The 20,076-nt window shown below is 49.3% G+C and overlaps 1 protein-coding gene across 3 annotated transcripts in view; it reads left to right on the forward strand.

Annotated features, from left to right (window-relative positions):
* Positions 1 to 801: 801 nt before the first annotated feature.
* Positions 802 to 20,076, forward strand: part of LMAN2L (lectin, mannose binding 2 like) — a 56,513-nt gene continuing 37,238 nt past the window's right edge. Inside the window, exons 1-2 of one of the 3 annotated variants that reach the window (XM_063932009.1) lie at positions 802 to 1,282; positions 7,885 to 8,003. In XM_063932009.1, coding sequence (XP_063788079.1) covers positions 958 to 1,282; positions 7,885 to 8,003 — 444 coding nt within the window. In that variant the 5' untranslated portion in view covers positions 802 to 957. The remainder of the gene's footprint in view (positions 1,283 to 7,884; positions 8,004 to 20,076) is intronic. The other 2 variants (XM_063932007.1, XM_063932008.1) reach the window with 2 other exon arrangements.

Consider the following 20,076-nt stretch of genomic DNA (forward strand, 5'->3'; position numbering starts at 1 on the left):
CCCTCCTCCTGTCAATCAGTTTACGAATTACTGTGTGATTGAAATTTTCGCACCAGCCTGTTGCTGTTCAGCGATGCCTGTTGTTGTTTAGCGACACACGTTCGCATTGCGGTGCATACGCAGTCTATCGAAAACGTACAGCAGCGATTAGGTCTGAATCGGGTCCTTTGTACGGATATACTGCATTACTGCAGCACATGCACCAGGCAGTTACACTGCAGGTGTCTGTCACAGGCCGACCTTGCAGCCCAACTGCAGCCCTAGCAGTAATACACAATGGGGGTGATTCAGACCTGATCGCACGCAGGCTTTTTTTGCAGTGCTGCGATCAGGTAGTTGCCACATACAGAGGGAGGGGGTAAACGTTGTGCAGGGGTGCGATCGCTTGTGCAGACAGCTGTACAAACAAATAAGGCTAGGGATACACTGGGGGTTGTACCTGTGAGGCAAACACTTTAATGCTATAAATAAGTCATATGGGGCCCATGAGTAATGAAGGCTGCTAATGGCCCCAGCTGTACTCTCTCTCTCTCTCTCTCACAGACGGTTGGTTCTATATCGGAGGGGCTGAAGGGACCTTGTGACGTATTGAGGGGAGGAGCTACGTCACCAGGGGGAGGAGCTACGGGCGAACAGGGTACCCGAAAAGTACCCTCGCGGGCTCGCTTCGCTCGCCACGCTTCGGGCACGGTGGCTCGCTCCGCTCCGCTTCGCTCACCACCTAATTACTAAAGGTAATAGTTGGTGGCGTGGATAGTAGAGGAACTATCCCGCTGGCCTAGCTCCTCCCCCTTGCGTCGTAACTCCTCCCCCTTACGGAAAAGGTCCCTTAGCCCACTTGATTCTAGCATCTACCCTCACAGACTGTAAGCTCTAAAGACCAAAGCAAACTCCCCACAGAGCAGCTGTCAGTAAACATTACAACTCTATGTAACCCGGGTAACCGGGGGTCTCCTCATGCAGCCAATCAGAGCGCGACGTTTACAGCACAATGCCCTATTCTCCTTCCATTGGCTACCCGCTGGCCAATGGCAGTACTCCATGCCCAGAGAGCGTCCAGTCGGCGTGCCGCGGCTTCTGCGTCTGATTGGCTGGCCCGGGATCAGAGACGGGAGTAGTAAGATGGCGGGCGCGGCGGTGCGGGTTGCTCGCCCCTGGGGCCGGCGGGGGCTTTTGTGCGTTATTCTGCTCCATCTGCTAGCGGTGCTGCCGGGCACTGGGGCCGCCGATCAGACGGAGGAGTATCTGAAGAGGGAGCACTCGCTGAGTAAGCCGTACCAAGGTGAGAAGGGGAGCTGGCACAGGGAGAGGGCTCCGCAGGCAGCCACCCCGGGGTGGGGGGTAATGTGTACTGTAGGCGAGACAGGAAGGGAGAGAAGAAAGTGTCTGGGAGAGACCAGCAAGATCGCTGAGGTGGTGAGGAGGCGACAGGCTATATGCTGGTGTGGATGAGAGGAGGTGTATAGGGGCTGTAGCATACCTCCCAACATAACCCTCTCCGGGAGGGACACAGTGCTCTGGTCCAGGACTTTCCTCTTCATTTAGGATTGCCCTCATCTATGTTAAACAGGTTAAACGATAACAAAGGTGTTTCAGCACAGATGAGGGCAATCTTAAAAGGGAAGTCCTGGAACAGAGCATTGTGTCCCTCCATGAATAGGGGGTGTGTGGTAGATTGCTATATGTGGATATGAATGAGAGGGGGGTGTAAATGTTATCCGGGGGCGTGTAGTTGCTATACCAGAGATGGGGAGTGTAAGGGGTATAATGGGGTATGAATGGTCAGGGGTATTTCATGAGAAAGGGGAGTGTAGGGTTTGTATATACCAGTCATGGCTAACCTTGACATTCCAGTTGTTGTTGAACTACATATCCCAGCATGCCCTGCTACAGTTTTGTTATTTGGCCATGCTAAAACTGATGCAGGGCATGCTGGGATGTGTCCTGGAGTGTCAAGGTTAGCCATCACTGGTATACACTGAGGTATGAATGAGAGGAGGTGAGTTGATAATATGTAGCGGTATAAATGAGAATAGGGGGTGTAGATGCTGCACGGGGGTATAAATGAGAGGAGGTGGATAGATGCTGTATGGGGGTATGAATGAGAGGGGGAGGGTAGATGTTGTACGGGGGTATGAATGAGAGGGTAGACGCTGTACGGGGGTATGAGAGAGAGGGTGGACGCTGTACTTAGGTATGAATGAGAGGGGGATGGTAGATGCTGTACTTGGGTATGAATGAGAGGGGGAGGGTAGACGCTGTACATGGGTGTGAATGAGAGGGGGAGGGTAGACGCTGTACTTAGATATGAATGAGAGGGGGATGGTAGACGCTGTACTTGGGTATGAATGAGAGGGGGAGGGTAGACGCTGTACATGGGTATGAGGGGGAGGGTAGATGCTGTACGGGGGTATGAATGAGAGGGGGAGGGTGGACGCTGTACTTAGGTATGAATGAGAGGGGGATGGTAGACGCTGTACTTGGGTATGAATGAAAGGGGAGGGTAGACGCTGTACATGGGTATGAATGAGAGGGGGAGGGTAGACGCTGTACATGGGTGTGAATGAGAGGGGGAGGGTAGACGCTGTACATGGGTGTGAATGAGAGGGGGAGGGTAGACGCTGTACATGGGTGTGAATGAGAGGGGGAGGGTAGACGCTGTACATGGGTGTGAATGAGAGGGGGAGGGTAGAAGCTGTACGGGGGTATGAATGAGAGGGGGAGGGTAGACGCTGTACTTGGGTATGAATGAGAGGGGGAGGGTAGACGCTGTACATGGGTATGAATGAGAGGGGGAGGGTAGATGCTGTACATGGGTATGAATGAGAGGGGGAGGGTAGATGCTGTACATGGGTATGAATGAGAGGGGGAGGGTAGACGCTGTACATGGGTACAGCCTCCTTCAGGGTATTCTTTATAAACTTTCCAGCCCTATTCAAGTGTATAGAGTCGGACCTTCGTGCTTGGGACAAACAGATTATAGCCTGGTTCGGACGGATTGTCTCAGTAAAGATGAACATCCTACCCAGGCTCTTGTATCTGATTCAAACAATCCCTGTACGCATCCCCGCTGAGGCTTTGTCGAATGCAGAGGCTCTTCCTAAAATTTGTATGGGCTGGTAAGCCTCCTAGAATTAGGACCTCCACTCTGGTGCGTGACCCACTAGCTGGAGGCAGAGGATTGCCGGACATTCGTAAATATTACCATGCAACTCACCTGAGCCAGGCTATCGCTTGGTTCTCTCCAGCGCCCCATCTGCCCTGGATTCGGATTGAGCGTCTGGCGGCCGGGGTTTCCACTTTGGTCTCCCTACTCACGCCGACCAAGCCAAATCGGCCAATACAAGCGTGTGTCCCCTCCACCAAATTCACCTGTTCCCTATGGCATTTCTGCATTCGGCATTACGATCTATCCACTTTCCCTTCGCCCATCACTTCCATTTGGGATAGTCAGGATTTCCCCCCGGGTTCCACCCTAAGGTCCCATTCGTGGCTTCACCTGGACCCGCGCCCGGGACTGGTGTTTGATTTTATAGAAGGTTCCTCCTGGCGCTCCCTACATTCTCTATGTGATAAATATGACATCTCTCAACCTGCATTTTACGAATATTTACAAATCCGCTCCTTCCTAAGATCCCTTCCCAAATCCCAGGTTATTAGGCAACTCACCCCTTTGGAGCGTCTTTGTATTTATTCTCCTCTGCGGCAGGGTATTATTTCTATATTTTACGGTTTACTACGTTCTTTGAAGACAGCGAACATACTCCCCCATGAGCGTAAATGGGAACAGGACCTTGGCCCCCCCCCTGCAGAGGACTCATGGGAAACCATTAGACAAAATGTAGCCCAGTCCTCAATCTCCTCCTTAGTGAAGGAAAACTCTTATAAAGCCTATACAAGATGGTATCGGGTCCCTGCAACACTACATAGGATTTTTCCCGGGTCTTCCCCATTGTGCTGGCGTGGGTGCGGCCAAGTAGGAGATTTTAAACACATCTGGTGGTCATGCCCCAAAATACGCACGTTCTGGGCTCGGGTGGAAACCCTTATTGTATCTATTTTTGGTTCGCTGATAACCTTAGGCCCCTGGACGGCCCTACTGGGTCTACCTTTATCCAATCTAGACAACCAGGCGAACAGCCTGGTACTCCAAATTTTACATGCCGCCAGATGTGTGATAGCTAAAAATTGAAAAAAAAACAATACCCCCCCTAGGAACATGCTAATAGCTAAAATATGGCATATTTCCATGATGGAAAAAATCACAGCTTCCTTACGGGACAGGTCAGAGAAATATAGGAGGATCTGGGAACCTTGGTTCACCTATACTATGCCCTCTAATGCCGGGGTGTGACTTACTACGTCGAATGGGTCCCAATAACCAAACGAGGTACTATACTGTCCACAGTGGTAAAGATTGCAGCTAGGGGGTGCTACACCCCACGGCTTGATTCTACCTTATATGTTCCTGAGATGATCCCCCTTCCCCCCATCCCCCCCTCCCCTTTCTCTCTCTCTTCTCTTCTCTTCATCTTTGACTCTTTTTTCCTATCCTTGTCTCTACTTCTTGTTTAAACACAGAAAAACTGTTGTCGATATATATGATATTGATGATGTACTACCTTGCTGTTGTTACATTTGGTTGTTCCTCATGGGATAACTTGTATATGATTTTGAATTTATTTGGAGTCATCATCTCCTGTTTGATTTGTATCCGCTTATTCGACTTCTCTTCAATAAAAATATTGCATTAAAAAAAAAAAAAAAAGAGAAAAAATATAAATTCAGTTTAATTCTATGATGAAGAAAATAAAACGTGAAAAATGCCATTTGGAGAGCAGCATGTTTTGGGTGATGTAAATATAAATACAATAGGCATGTGCACAGTGATTTTAGTTATAGCCATAGTCACAAAATGTGTCGCTTTCCATGCTCCTTTGAAAATTTCTTGCAGGCTTAATTGTTAACTAAATAACAGGCAATATAACAGGCAATATTTTTAATTATAACTATAGCAGTCTTTTTACAGTGTTTTATGTACATGGGTGTGAATGAGAGGGGGAGGGTAGACGCTGTACATGGGTGTGAATGAGAGGGGGAGGGTAGACGCTGTACATGGGTGTGAATGAGAGGGGGAGGATAGACGCTGTACATGGGTGTGAATGAGAGGGGGAGGATAGACGCTGTACATGGGTGTGAATGAGAGGGGGAGGGTAGACGCTGTACATGGGTGTGAATGAGAGGGGGAGGATAGACGCTGTACATGGGTGTGAATGAGAGGGGGAGGGTAGACGCTGTACATGGGTATGAATGGGAGGGGGAGGGTAGACGCTGTACATGGGTATGAATGGGAGGGGGAGGGTAGACGCTGTACATGGGTGTGAATGAGAGGGGGAGGGTAGACGCTGTACATGGGTATGAATGGGAGGGGGAGGGTAGACGCTGTATGAATGAGAGGGGGAGGGTAGATGCTGTACGGGGGTATGAATGAGAGGGGGAGGGTAGACACTGTACATGGGTATGTATGAGAGGGGGAGGGTAGGCATGTGCACAGTGATTTTAGTTATAGCCATAGTCACAAAATGTGTCGCTTTCCATGCTCCTTTGAAAATTTCTTGCAGGCTTAATTGTTAACTAAATAACAGGCAATATAACAGGCAATATTTTTAATTATAACTATAGCAGTCTTTTTACAGTGTTTTATGTACATGGGTGTGAATGAGAGGGGGAGGGTAGACGCTGTACATGGGTGTGAATGAGAGGGGGAGGATAGACGCTGTACATGGGTGTGAATGAGAGGGGGAGAGTAGACGCTGTACATGGGTGTGAATGAGAGGGGGAGGGTAGACGCTGTACATGGGTGTGAATGAGAGGGGGAGGGTAGACGCTGTACATGGGTATGAATGGGAGGGGGAGGGTAGACGCTGTATGAATGAGAGGGGGAGGGTAGATGCTGTACGGGGGTATGAATGAGAGGGGGAGGGTAGACACTGTACATGGGTATGTATGAGAGGGGGAGGGTAGACACTGTACATGGGTATGTATGAGAGGGGGAGGGTAGACACTATACATGGGTATGAATGAGAAGGGCAGCATAGATAATGTGCGAGGTATGAATGAGGGGAGTGTAGGGGGTATAAATAAGAGGGGGAATATAGATGCTATGTAGGGGTATAAATAAAAGGAGAGTATACATAAATGGTGTTATGAATGGTAGGTGCTATACAAGGAAAATTACAATTGTGTAAATAGTGACATTTACAAAGGTTCAGACAGTGCAGGGTGATAAATCAGATGGGGAGATAATTATATAACTGGGTGACAGTGACCCAGTTCCCTGGGAAGGGCGGACGGAAAGGAGTCGTTGACTGTGAGTTGGAGCACTGGGGGACAGTGAAGGGAGAGAACCAGGAAGGTGGAAGGTCCTGCTTATGTGAGAGCTTACAGTAGTTGAGTGGAGGTGAACTAGGAAGAGATGAGGAGGGAAGACAGCAGATGTGAGGTAAGAGCAGGCGTTCCCAACCTCGGTCCTCAAGGCACACTAACAATACAGGTTCTACTAATATCCATGCTGGAGCACATGTGACTTAATTAGTACCGCAGTTATTTTGATTTAACCAGCTGTGCTGAAACCTGGAAATAGCTAAAACCTGCCTTGGCTAGAGTGTGAGGCGGGCTTTTAGTCTTCAATGAAGGAGAGGGGGGGGGGGGGGATCAGGTCACCTTTTAATCCATTTAGTGGGTCATTCCGAGTTTATTGCTCGCTAGCTACTTTTTGCAGCACTGCGATCAGATAGTCGCCGCCTATGGGGGAGTTTATTTTCACTTTGCAAGTATGCGAATGCCTGTGCAGCCGAGCTCTGCAAAAACATTTTGTGCAATTTCTGAGTAGGTCTGAACTTACTCAGTCCTTGCGATCACTTCAGCCTGTCCGGGCCCAGAATTGACGTCCGACACCCGCCCTGCAAACGCTTGGACATACCTGCGTTTTCCCAAACACTTCCAAAAAAATGGTCAGTTGACACCCATAAACGCCCTCTTCCTGTCAATCTCCTTGCGATCAGCTGTGCAAATGGATTCTTCGTTAAATCCATCGCTCAGCAATGATCCGCTTTGTACCAGTACGGCGTGCCTGCACATTGTGGTGCATGCGCAGTAGTGACCTGAGAAACGGCAGTGTGCGAACAGGTCGGAATGACCCCCTTAGTCTGATGTGTGAGTGAGTTACAGAAGAGGAGAGCAGCACATAAGTCTCAGATGCCTGAGTGTGTAATCAGTGTATATAGAAGAAGAGGAGGGAGGGATAAATGAAAGAGGTAATTTGGGACACAGGCTGTTGTAACTAACATGGGTGGAATTATTATTATTATTACCCGTTATTTATATAGCACACACATATTCCGCAGCGCTTTACAGAGAATAGTTGTCCATTCACATCAGTCCCTGCCCCAGTGGAGCTTACAATCTATATCCCCTACCACATGTACACACAGACACATTCACAAGTTCGTATTGTTTGGAGCCACTTTCAGTTGTGTAAAAGTCTGGTGTGGGCACCCAAACAGGTCACTTTACGCTCATTTGAGCTTGCCACCCTCGGGGGTTCTAGTTTGGACTGCCGGCACCAAAAACAATGGTATCTTGCCCCTAGCATCAGGAAAGCAGTGGGACTACAGATGTGCATCATTGGAAGCTTTGCTGGCCCCAGAATCAGTAACTGTCTTTCTTAATGAAGCTAATGATGCCATAATAGAGGGGATCTATGGCAGTACTAATGTCAGAACCATGGATGGAAGTTGATGGACAGACTGATAATGTAGCGGATTAGGTTTTTTTCGGTTTGCAGAAATTTGTGGATCTAGTTTTTGTCTATTTTGGTTTTAGGAGTGGGTTCCTCCTCCTCATCATTATGGGATCTGATGGGCAATGTGCTTGTTACTCCTCAGTACATACGTCTGACACCAGACATGCAGAGTAAACAGGGAGCTGTCTGGAACCGTATGGTAAGTATAGACGCCAACGTCTTCCTGTATCTCTGTGCATTCACCATGTTCCTCAGGTGTCTAGTGATACTTAGTAGTGGGAATAGTGACGATGGCTCCTTTATACCACAGAGTGCTTGGGGAAGACATCTGCTTACAGGCCGCTAAACTGCACTTACAATTTGTCTTTTTAGTGCTGCTTATCAGATCACTGCTATTGTGTACGTTCCAGGAATGCATATACCGAAGGATTTGTGAGGTAGATGGGTGGTTGTCACACTACCAGACCTCCTGGCAGAGGAACACTGCAGAATGTTTCCTTAAGTCTGAAATAGCCAATCCCAGGACCTGTTGGAACTTTTAAATATATATTCTGTATAACGGTTTGATAATGTTGATATTATCTTAGACCGCAAAGCTATACCTCTAAATACACTTTTACCGTTGAGCCGCTATGGCCGCTAGACTAAAGGCACATGCTACGCACTTTGTACGCTATTTGCGTACAGAGTCCTGCACGTGGTACGCACTTGGCGTACACACGCCGCGCTGAGTGTACGGAGTACACACAGCGAGCGCACACTCAATTGATAACCTTTAAACTTTGTTAATGATACAATGTAATGATATGCTTATACTTTAAACCCTTAACAGCAAAGTACTGTAATGATGTAATACCTTTAAACCTTAAGTAGCGCCGGCGATACAAAGTACCCGCAGTGCGTACACCATATCAATGCTTATACACCTTATACAGATTAATCTACTTTAAAGCCCAGGCAGGAAAGTGAAAACACAACACTGATTTGTAGTTGCAACCACAGGGTTTTAAGGCCTCAGTGGATTAATTCCAAAAGGTAAAAACAATACAAATCATACACTACAGGCTAACAAGTAAATCTAAATAGAATAATGGCTACAGAGAATATACATACGTGAGAATGTTCGCAAGGGCAACCCGGCTCGGTCCTCCGCTGGTCATACAGATAGCGTTTAGAGTCTTCTGACCGGCCAGGCAACAATGGTCTTTTTATACACAACATGCATACACAATACAATGGTCACTGTAATCTCATTGTCCATTGGATACAGGGATGTGTCTCTACATTACAGAAAAGGTCATAGGTGGATTTGAAAAGGTGGGCGATGTCTTTCCCCAACTGCTCTTGTGGGTGGTATCCTCTGGATTCCCGCCGCATACATAAAATACAGTAAATACAGTTAATGTTCATATTCTACTTTTGTACATAACTATACGCAGGAACAAGCGATCTTTCTCTAACTAACACCGGAATGTTACCCTCAAAATACCCTACAGCTGGATACTAGACATCACCTTCCAACCTTTATCTGACCCTTCCGATCATGCAAAGGCGAATCTCTCTGTCCAGGAACTGTTTAAATTAATAATACTCGCTAACATGGTCTAGGGGAACTATATCTAAAATGTACGCTATATGGGTTAAATATGTAATGTTCTAATAACACGCTACACGCTCACAAACTCCGCCGTAAATACCCATATCACGCGCATGATCGCCAGAGCGATCCTACGAAAATTGCGGATATGTGCACGTACGGAGGACTGAGTGCACGAGCAGCGGGCATGTGCATGGGGTTAGTACAAGGCATATGCATTACAATATTTTTAGACTTTGACAGGTTGTAGTAGCTCTCATAGAATGGTGATTTCAGCTACAGAGGTCCTTAATGTGAAACTTTACACGTTAAGACAGTATGGTATATACAGTATTTCTCTATCGTCCTAGTGGATGCTGGGGTTCCTGAAAGGACCATGGGGAATAGCGGCTCCGCAGGAGACAGGGCACAAAAAGTAAAGCTTTAGGATCAGGTGGTGTGCACTGGCTCCTCCCCCTATGACCCTCCTCCAAGCCTCAGTTAGATTTTTGTGCCCGGCCGAGAAGGGTGCAATCTAGGTGGCTCTCCTAAAGAGCTGCTTAGAAAAGTTTAGCTTAGGTTTTTTATTTTACAGTGAGTCCTGCTGGCAACAGGATCACTGCAACGAGGGACTTAGGGGAGAAGAAGTGAACTCACCTGCGTGCAGGATGGATTGGCTTCTTGGCTACTGGACATTAGCTCCAGAGGGACGATCACAGGTACAGCCTGGATGGTCACCGGAGCCTCGCCGCCGGCCCCCTTGCAGATGCTGAAACGAGAAGAGGTCCAGAATCGGCGGCAGAAGACTCCTCAGTCTTCTTAAGGTAGCGCACAGCACTGCAGCTGTGCGCCATTTTCCTCTCAGCACACTTCACACGGCAGTCACTGAGGGTGCAGGGCGCTGGGAGGGGGGCGCCCTGGGAGGCAAATGAAAACCTTTTTTGGCTAAAAATACCTCACATATAGCCTCCGGGGGCTATATGGAGATATTTAACCCCTGCCAGAATCCGTTAAGAGCGGGAGACGAGGCCGCCGAAAAAGGGGCGGGGCCTATCTCCTCAGCACACAGCGCCATTTTCCCTCACAGAAAGGCTGGAGGGAAGGCTCCCAGGCTCTCCCCTGCACTGCACTACAGAAACAGGGTTAAAACAGAGAGGGGGGGCACTAATTTGGCGTTAGAAATATATAAAAAAGATGCTATAAGGGAAAACACTTATATAAGGTTGTCCCTATATAATTATAGCGTTTTTGGTGTGTGCTGGCAAACTCTCCCTCTGTCTCTCCAAAGGGCTAGTAGGTCCTGTCCTCTATCAGAGCATTCCCTGTGTGTGTGCTGTGTGTCGGTACGTGTGTGTCGACGTGTATGAGGACGATGTTGGTGAGGAGGCGGAGCAAATTGCCTGTAATGGTGATGTCACTCTCTAGGGAGTCGACACCGGAATGGATGGCTTATTTAGGGAATTACGTGATAATGTCAACACGCGCCAAGGTCGGTTGACGACATGAGACGGCCGACAAACAATTAGTACCGGTCCAGACGTCTCAAAAACACCGTCAGGGGTTTTAAAACGCCCGTTTACTTTAGTCGGTCGACACAGACACAGACAGGGACACTGAATCCAGTGTCGACGGTGAATAAACAAACGTATTCCTTATTAGGGCCACACGTTAAGGGCAATGAAGGAGGTGTTACATATTTCTGATACTACAAGTACCACAAAAGAGGGTATTATGTGGGATGTGAAAAAACTACCGTAGTTTTTCCTGAATCAGATAAATTAAATGAAGTGTGTGATGATGCGTGGGTTCCCCCCGATAGAAAATATGGGCGGTATACCCTTTGCCGCCAGAAGTTAGGGCGCGTTGGGTAACACCTCTTAGGGTGGATAAGGCGCTCACACGCTTATCAGAACAAGTGGCGGTACCGTCTATAGATAGGGCCGTCCTCAAGGAGCCAGCTGACAGGAGGCTGGAAAAATATCATAAAAAGTATATACACACATACTGGTGTTATACTGCGACCAGCGATCGCCTCAGCCTGGATGTGCAGAGCTGGGGTGGCTTGGTCGGATTCCCTGACTAAAAATATTGATACCCTTGACAGGGACAGTATTGTATTGACTATAGAGCATTTAAAGGATGTATTTCTATATATGCGAGATGCACAGAGGGATATTTGCACTCTGGCATCAAGAGTAAGTGCGATGTCCATATCTGCCAGAAGATGTTTATGGACACGACAGTGGTCAGGTGATGCAGATTCCAAACGGCACAAAGGTGTATTGCCGTATAAAGGAAGAGGAGTTATTTGGGGTCGGTCCATCGGACCTGGTGGCCACGGCAACTGCTGGAAAATCCACCGTTTTTACCCTAAGTCACATCTCTGCAGAAAAAGACACCGTCTTTTCAGCTTCAGTCCTTTCGTCCCTATAAGAGTCATATCTGCCCAGGGATAGAGGAAAGGGAAGAAGACTGCAGCAGGCAGCCCATTCCCAGGAACAGAAGCGTTCCACCGCTTCTGACAAGCTCTCAGCATGACGCTGAGACCGTACAGGACCCCTGGATCCTACAAGTAGTATCCCAGGGGTACAGTTTGGAATGTCGAGACGTTTCCCCTGCGCAGGCTCCTGAAGTCTGCTTTACCAAGGTCTCCCTCCGACAAGGAGGCAGTATGGGAAAAAATTCACGAGCTGTATTCCCAGCAGGTGATAATTAAATTACCCCTCCTACAACAAGAATAGGGGGTATTATTCCACACTATATTGTGGTACTGAAGCCAGAAGGCTAGGTGAGACCTATTCTAAATCTAAAAAAATTTGAACACTTACAAAGGTTCAAATCAAGATGGAGTCACTCAGAGCAGTGATAACGAACCGGGAAGAAGGGGACTATCTGGTGTCCCGAGACATCAGGGATGCTTACCTCCATGTCCCAAATTTGCCCTTATCACTAAGGGTACCTCAGGTTCGTGGTACAGAACTGTCACTATCCGTTTCAGACGCTGCCGTTTGGATTGTCTACGGCACCCCGGGTCTTTACCAAGGTAATGGCCGAAATGATGGTTCTTCTTCGAAGAAAAGGCGTCTTAATTATCCCTTACTTGGATGATCTCCTGATAAGGGCAAAGTCCAGGGAACAGTTGGAGGTCGGAGTAGCACTATCTCGGATACTGTTACAACAGCAGGGGTGGATTCTAAATATTCCAAAATCGCAGCTGATCCCGACAACAAGTCTCCTGTGCTTAGGGATGATTCTGGACACAGTCCAGAAAAAGGTGTTTCTCCCGGAAGAGAAAGCCAGGGAGTTATCAGAGCTAGTCAGGAACCTCCTAAAATCAGTGCATCATTGCACAAGGGCCATGGTAAAAAAATGGTGACTTCCTTCGAAGCAATTCCAGTCGGCAGATTTCATGCAAGAACTTTTCAGTGGGATCTGCTGGACAAATGGTCCGGATCGCATCTTCAGATGCATCAGCGGATAACCCTATATCCAAGGACAAGGGTGTCTCTCCTGTGGTGGTTACAGAGTGCTCATCTTCTAGAGGGCCGCAGATTCGGCATTCAGTTTTGGATGTTGGTGACCACGGAGACCAGCCCGAGAGGCTGGGGAGCAGTCACACAAGGAAAAAATTTCCAGGGAGTGTGATCAAGTCTGGAGATTTTTCTCCACATAAATATAGCTAAGGGTAAATTTATAATGCTCTAAGCTTAGCAAGACCTCTGCTTCAAGGTCAGCCGGTATTGATCCAGTGGGATAAAACATCACGGCAGTCGCCCACGTAAATAGACAGGGCGGCACAAGAAGCAGGAGGGCAGTGGCAAAAACTGCAAGGACTTTTCGCTGGGCGGAAAATCATGTGATAGCACTGTCAGCAGTGTTTCATTCCGGGAATGGAAACTGGGAAGCAGACTTCCTCAGTAGGCACGACCTCCACCCGGCAGAGTGGGAACTTCATGGGGAAGTTTTCCACATAATTGTAAACCGTTGGGAATTACCAAAGGTGGACATGATGGCGTCCCGTCTGAACAAAAAACGGGACAGGTATTGCGCCAGGTTAAGAGACCCTCAGGCAATAGCTGTGGACGTTCTGGTAACACCGTGGGTGTACCAGTCGGTGTATGTGTTCCATCCTCTGCTTTTCATACCTAAGGTACTGAGAATTATAAGACGTAGAGGAGTAAGAACTATACTCATGGCTCCGGATTGGCCAAGAAGGACTTGGTACCCGGAACTTCAAGAGATGCTCACAGAGGACTTATGGCCTCTGCCGCTAAGAAGGGACTTGTTTCAGCAAGTACCATGTCTGTTCCAAGACTTACCGCAGCTGCGTTTGACGGCATGGCGGTGGAACGCCGGATCCTAAGGGAAAAGGCATTCAGGAAGAGGTCATTCCTACCCTGGTCAAAGCCAGAAAGGAGGTGACCGCACAACATTATCACCACATGTGGCGAAAATATGTTGCGTGTTGTGAGGCCAGGAAGGCCCCACGAAGAAATTTCAACTCGGTCGATTCCTGCATTTCTTGCAAACAGGAGTGTCTATGGGCCTCAAATTGGGGTCCATTAAGGTTCAAATTTCGGCCCTGTCGATTTTTCTTCCAGAAAGAATTGGCTTCAGTTCCTGAAGTCCAGAAGTTTGTCAAGGGAGTATTGCATATACAACCCCCTTTTGTGCCTCCAGTGGCACTGTGGGATCTCAACGTAGTTCTGGGATTCCTCAAAACACATTGGTTTAAAACCAGTCAAATCTGTGGATTTGAAGCATCTCACATGAAAAGTGAACATGCTCTTGGACCTGGCCTGGACCAGGCGAGTGTCAAATTGGTGGTTTTTTTCTCAAAAAAGCCCATATCTGTTTGTCCATTCGGACAGGGCAGAGCTGCGGACTCGTCCCCAGTTCTCTCCCTAAGGTGGTGTCAGTGTTTCACCTGAACCAGCTTATTGTGGTGTCTTGCGCCTACTAGGGACTTGCAGGACTCCAAGTTGCTAGATGTGGTCAGGGCCCTGAAAATATAGGTTCCAGGACGGCTGGAGTCAGGAAAACTGACTTGCTGTTATCCTGTATGCACCCAACAAACTGGGTGCTCTTGCTTTTAAGCAGACTTTTGCTAGTTGGATGTGTAATACAATTCAGCTTGCACATTCTGTGGCAGGCCTGCCACAGCCAAAATATGTAAATGCCCATTCCACAAGGAAGGTGGGCTCATCTTGGGCGGCTGCCCGAGGGGTCTCGGCTTTACAACTTTGCCGAGCGGCTATTTAGTCAGGGGCAAACACGTTTGTAAAATCCTACAAATTTGATACCCTGGCTAAGGAGGACCTGGAGTTCTCTCATTCGGTGCTGCAGAGTCATCCGCACTCTCCCGCCCGTTTGGGAGCTTTGGTATAATCCCCATGGTCCTTTCAGGAACCCCAGCATCCACTAGGACGATAGAGAAAATAAGAATTTACTTACCGGTAATTCTATTTCTCGGAGTCCGTAGTGGATGCTGGGCGCCCATCCCAAGTGCGGATTATCTGCATTACTTGTACATAGTTACAAAAATCGGGTTATTATTGTTGTGAGCCATCTTTTCAGAGGCTCCGCTGTTATCATACTGTTAACTGGGTTCAGATCACAGGTTGTACAGTGTGATTGGTGTGGCTGGTATGAGTCTTACCCGGGATTCATAAATCCTTCCTTATTGTGTACGCTCGTCCGGGCACAGTACCTAACTGAGGCTTGGAGGAGGGTCATAGGGGGAGGAGCCAGTGCACACCACCTGATCCTAAAGCTTTACTTTTTGTGCCCTGTCTCCTGCGGAGCCGCTATTCCCCATGGTCCTTTCAGGAACCCCAGCATCCACTACGGACTCCGAGAAATAGAATTATCGGTAAGTAAATTCTTATTTTCTCTAACGTCCTAAGTGGATGCTGGAAACTCCGTAAGGACCATGGGGAATAGCGGCTCCGCAGGAGACTGGGCACAACTAAAGAAAGCTTTAGGACAGGTATGTCCAAACTGCGGCCCTCCAGCTGTTGTGAAACTACATATCCCAGCATGCCCTGACACAGTTTTGCTGTCAGAGAATGCTAAAGCTGTGTCAGGGCATGCTGGGATGTGTAGTTTCTCAACAGCTGGAGGGCCGCAGTTTGGACATGCCTGCTTTAGGACTACCTGGTGTGCACTGGCTCCTCCCTCTATGACCCTCCTCCAGACCTCCGTTAGAATTTTGTGCCCGGCCGAGCTGGATGCACACTAGGGGCTCTCCTGAGCTCCTAGAAAAGAAAGTATATTTTAGGTTTTTTATTTTCAGTGAGATCTGCTGGCAACAGACTCACTGCTACGAGGGACTTAGGAGAGAGAAGCGGACCTACCTGCTTGCAGCTAGCTTGGGCTTCTTAGGCTACTGGACACCATTAGCTCCAGAGGGATCGAACACAGGCCCAGCCTCGGTCGTCCGGTCCCGGAGCCGCGCCGCCGTCCCCCTTGCAGAGCCAGAAGCAAGAAGAACGTCCAGGAAATCGGCGGCAGAAGACTCCGGTCTTCATTAAGGTAGCGCACAGCACTGCAGCTGTGTGCCATTGCTCCCTGTGCACACCACATACTCCGGCCACTGATGGGTGCAGGGCGCTGGGGGGGGGGGGGGGGGGGGGGGCGGGGGGGGCGCCCTGGGCAGCAATTAGAGTACCTTAAGAGTGGCAAATCACACATAATATAGCCTAATAAGCTATATATGTGTAAAATACCCCTGCCACATTATGATTATAAGAGCGGGAGAAGTCCGCCGAAAAAGGGGCGGGGCTATCTCCCTTAGCACACTGGCGCCATTTTCTCTTCACAGTGCAGCTGGAAGACAGCTCCCCAGGCTCTCCCCTGTAGTTTTCAGGCTCAAAGGGTTAAAAAGAGAGGGGGGGCACTAAATTTAGGCGCAAATCTGTGTATTATAGCAGCTATAAGGGAAAAATCACTGTGGGTAGTGTGAATCCCTGCATTGTATAGCGCTCTGGTGTGTGCTGGCATACTCTCTCTCTCTGTCTCCCCAAAGGACTTTGTGGGGTCCTGTCCTCAGTCAGAGCATTTCCTGTGTGTGTGCGGTGTGTCGGTACGGCTGTGTCGACATGTTTGATGAGGAGGCTTATGTGGAGGCGGAGCAGATGCCGATAAATGTGATGTCACCCCCTGCGGGGTCGACACCTGAGTGGATGGACATGTGTAAGGAATTACGTGACAGTGTCAACTCCTTACATAAAAGGTTTGACGACATAGCAGATGTGGGACAGCCGGCTTCTCAGCCCTGCCCAGGCGTCTCAAAAGCCATCAGGGGCCCTAAAACGCCCACTACCTCAGATGGCAGACACAGATGTCGACACGGATACTGACTCCAGTGTCGACGACGATGAGACTACTGTACATTCCAATAGAGCCAACCGTTACATGATTACAGCAATGAAAAATGTGTTGCACATTTCTGATGGTACCACAAAAAAGGGTATTATGTTTGGGGAGAAAAAAGCTTCCAGTGGTTTTTCCCCCATCTGATGAACTAAATGTGTGAAGAAGCGTGAGTTTCCCCCGATAAGAAACTGGTAATTTCTAAAAGGTTACTAATGGCGTACCCTTTCCCGCCAGAGGATAGGTCACGTTGGGAGACATCCCCTAGGGTGGATAAAGTGCTCACACGTCTGTCAAAGAAGGTGGCACTACCGTCTCAGGACACGGCCGCCCTAAAGGAGCCTGCAGATAGAATGCAGGAGGCTATCCTGAAGTCTGTATATACACACTCAGGCATTATACTGAGGGGTTCACTACGGCTGGCTGGCGGTCGGGCTCCCGGCGACCAGCATCCCGGCGCCGGGAGCCCGACCGCCGGCTTACCGACAGCGTGGCGAGCGCAAATGAGCCCCTTGCGGGCTCGCTGCGCTCGCCACGCTACGGGCACGGTGGCGCCCTACGCGCGCCACACTATTTTATTCTCCCTCTATGGGGGTCGTGGACCTCCACGAGAGAAAATAAGTGTCGGTATGCCGGCTGTCGGGCTCCCGGCGCCGGTATACTGAGCGCCGGGAGCCCGACCGCCGGCATACAGAAGACCACCCATACTGAGACCAGCTATTGCTTCAGCATGAATGTGCAGTGCTGCAGCTGCGTGGTCAGATTCTCTGTACCTTAGACAGGGACACTATATTGCTAACCATAGAGCATATTAAAGACACAGTCTTATACATGAGAGATGCACAGAGGGATAATTGCCGACCGGCATTTAAAATAAACGCAATGTCCATTTCTGCCAGGAACTCGGCAGTGGACAGGTGATGCTGATTCTAAAAGGCACATGGAAGTTTTGCCTTACAAGGGTGAGGAGTTGTTTGGGGATGGTCTCTCGGACCTCGTTTCCACAGCTACAGCTGGGAAATCAACATTTTGCCCCATGTTCCCTCACAGCCAAAGAAAGCACCGTATTATCAGGTACAGTCCTTTCGGCCCCAGAAAGACAAGCGGGTTAAAGGCGCGTCCTTTCTGCCCAGAGGCAGAGGTAGAGGGAAAAAGCTGCAGATACAGCCAGTTCCCAGGAACAAAAGTCCTCCCCCGCTTCCTCTAAGTCCACCGCATGACGCTGGGGCTCCACAGGCGGAGCCAGGTACGGTGGGGGCCCGTCTCAAGAATTTCAGCGACCAGTGGGCTCGCTCACGGGTGGATCCTTTGGATTCTACAGGTAGTATCTCAGGGGTACAGGCTGGAATTCGAGACGTCTCCCCCTCGCCGTTTCCTCAAATCTGCCTTGCCGACTGCTCCCTCAGACAGGGAGGCAGTGCTGGAGGCAATTCACAAGCTGTATTCGCAGCAGGTGATAGTCAAGGTACCCCTTCTTCAACAGGGACGGGGTTACTATTCCACAATGTTTGTGGTACCGAAACCGGACGGTTCGGTGAGACCCATTTTAAATTTGAAATCCTTGAACACTTATATACGAAGGTTCAAGTTCAAAATGGAATCGCTCAGGGCGGTTATTGCAAGCCTGGACGAAGGGGATTACATGGTATCACTGGACATCAAGGATGCTTACCTGCATGTCCCCATTTACCCCCCTCACCAGGAGTACCTCAGATTTGTGGTACAGGACTGTCATTACCAATTCCAGACGTTGCCGTTTGGTCTGTCCACGGCACCGAGGGTATTTACCAAGGTAATGGCAGAGATGATGATACTCCTTCGAAGGAAGGGAGTTATAATTATCCCGTACTTGGACGATCTCCTTATAAAGGCGAGGTCCAGGGAACAGTTGTTGATCGGAGTAGCACTAGCTGGGGCAGTGCTACAACAGCACGGCTGGATCCTGGACATTCCGAAGTCGCAGCTGGTTCCTACAACGCGTCTACTGTTCCTGGGGATGGTTCTCTACACAGAACAGAAAAAAGTGTTTCTCCCGGAGGAGAAGGCCAAGGAGTTGTCATCTCTAGTCAGAGACCTCCTAAAACCAAAACAGGTGTCGGTGCACCATTGCACGCGAGTCCTGGGAAAGATGGTGGCTTCTTACGAAGCAATTCCATTCGGAGGGTTCCATGCAAGGATCTTTCAGTGGGATCTGTTGGACAAGTGGTCCGGATCGCATCTTCAGATGCATCGGCTGATAACCCTGTCTCCAAGGGCCAGGGTGTCGCTGTTGTGATGGCTGCAGAGTGCTCATCTTCCAGAGGGCCGCAGATTCGGCGTACAGGACTGGGTCCTGGTGACCACGGATGCCAGCCTTCGAGGTTGGGGGGCAGTCACACAGGGAAGAAACTTCCAAGGACAATGGTCAAGTCAGGAGACTTCCCTACACATAAATATTCTGGAACTAAGGGCCATTTGCAATGCCCTAAGTCAGGCAAGACCCCTGCTTCAAAACCAGCCGGTGCTGATCTAGTCAGACAACATCACGGCGGTCGCCCATGTAAACCGACAGGGCGGCACAAGAAGCAGGATGGCAATGGCAGAAGCCACAAGGATTCCCCGATGGGCGGAAAATCATGTGTTAGCACTGTCAGCAGTGTTCATTCCCGGAGTGGACAACTGGGAAGCAGACTTTCTCAGCAGACACGACCTCCACCCGGGAGAGTGGGGACTTCATCCAGAAGTCTTCCAAATGATTGTACACCATTGGGAAGGGCCACAGGTGGACATGATGGCGTCCCGCCTCAACAAAAAGCTAGGATGTTATTGCGCCAGGTCAAGGGACCCTCAGGCGATAGCTGTGGACACTCTGGTAACACCGTGGGTGTACCAGTCGGTGTATGTGTTCCTTCCTCTGCCTCTCATACCCAAGGTACTGAGAATAATAAGAAGGAGAGGAGTAAGAACTATACTCGTGGTTCCGGATTGGCCAAGAAGATCTTGGTACCCAGAACTTCAAGAAATGATCTCAGAGGACCCATGGCCTCTGCCGCTCAGACAGGACCTGCTGCAGCAGGGGCCCTGTCTGTTCCAAGACTAACCGCCGCTGCGTTTGACGGCATGGCGGTTGAACACCGGATCCTAAAGGAAAAGGGCATTCCGGATAAAGTCATTCCTACGCTGATTAAGGCTAGGAAAGATGCGACCGCAAAATATTATCACCGCATATGGCGAAAATATGTTGCTTCGCGTGAGGCCAGGAAGGCCCCAACGGAGGATTTCAACTGAGTCGATTTCTGCACTTCCTACAGTCAGGAGTGACTATGGGCCTAAAATGGGTTCC

Source organism: Pseudophryne corroboree, chromosome 6, assembly GCF_028390025.1.
Source record: "Pseudophryne corroboree isolate aPseCor3 chromosome 6, aPseCor3.hap2, whole genome shotgun sequence".
Lineage (NCBI taxonomy): Eukaryota > Metazoa > Chordata > Amphibia > Anura > Myobatrachidae > Pseudophryne > Pseudophryne corroboree.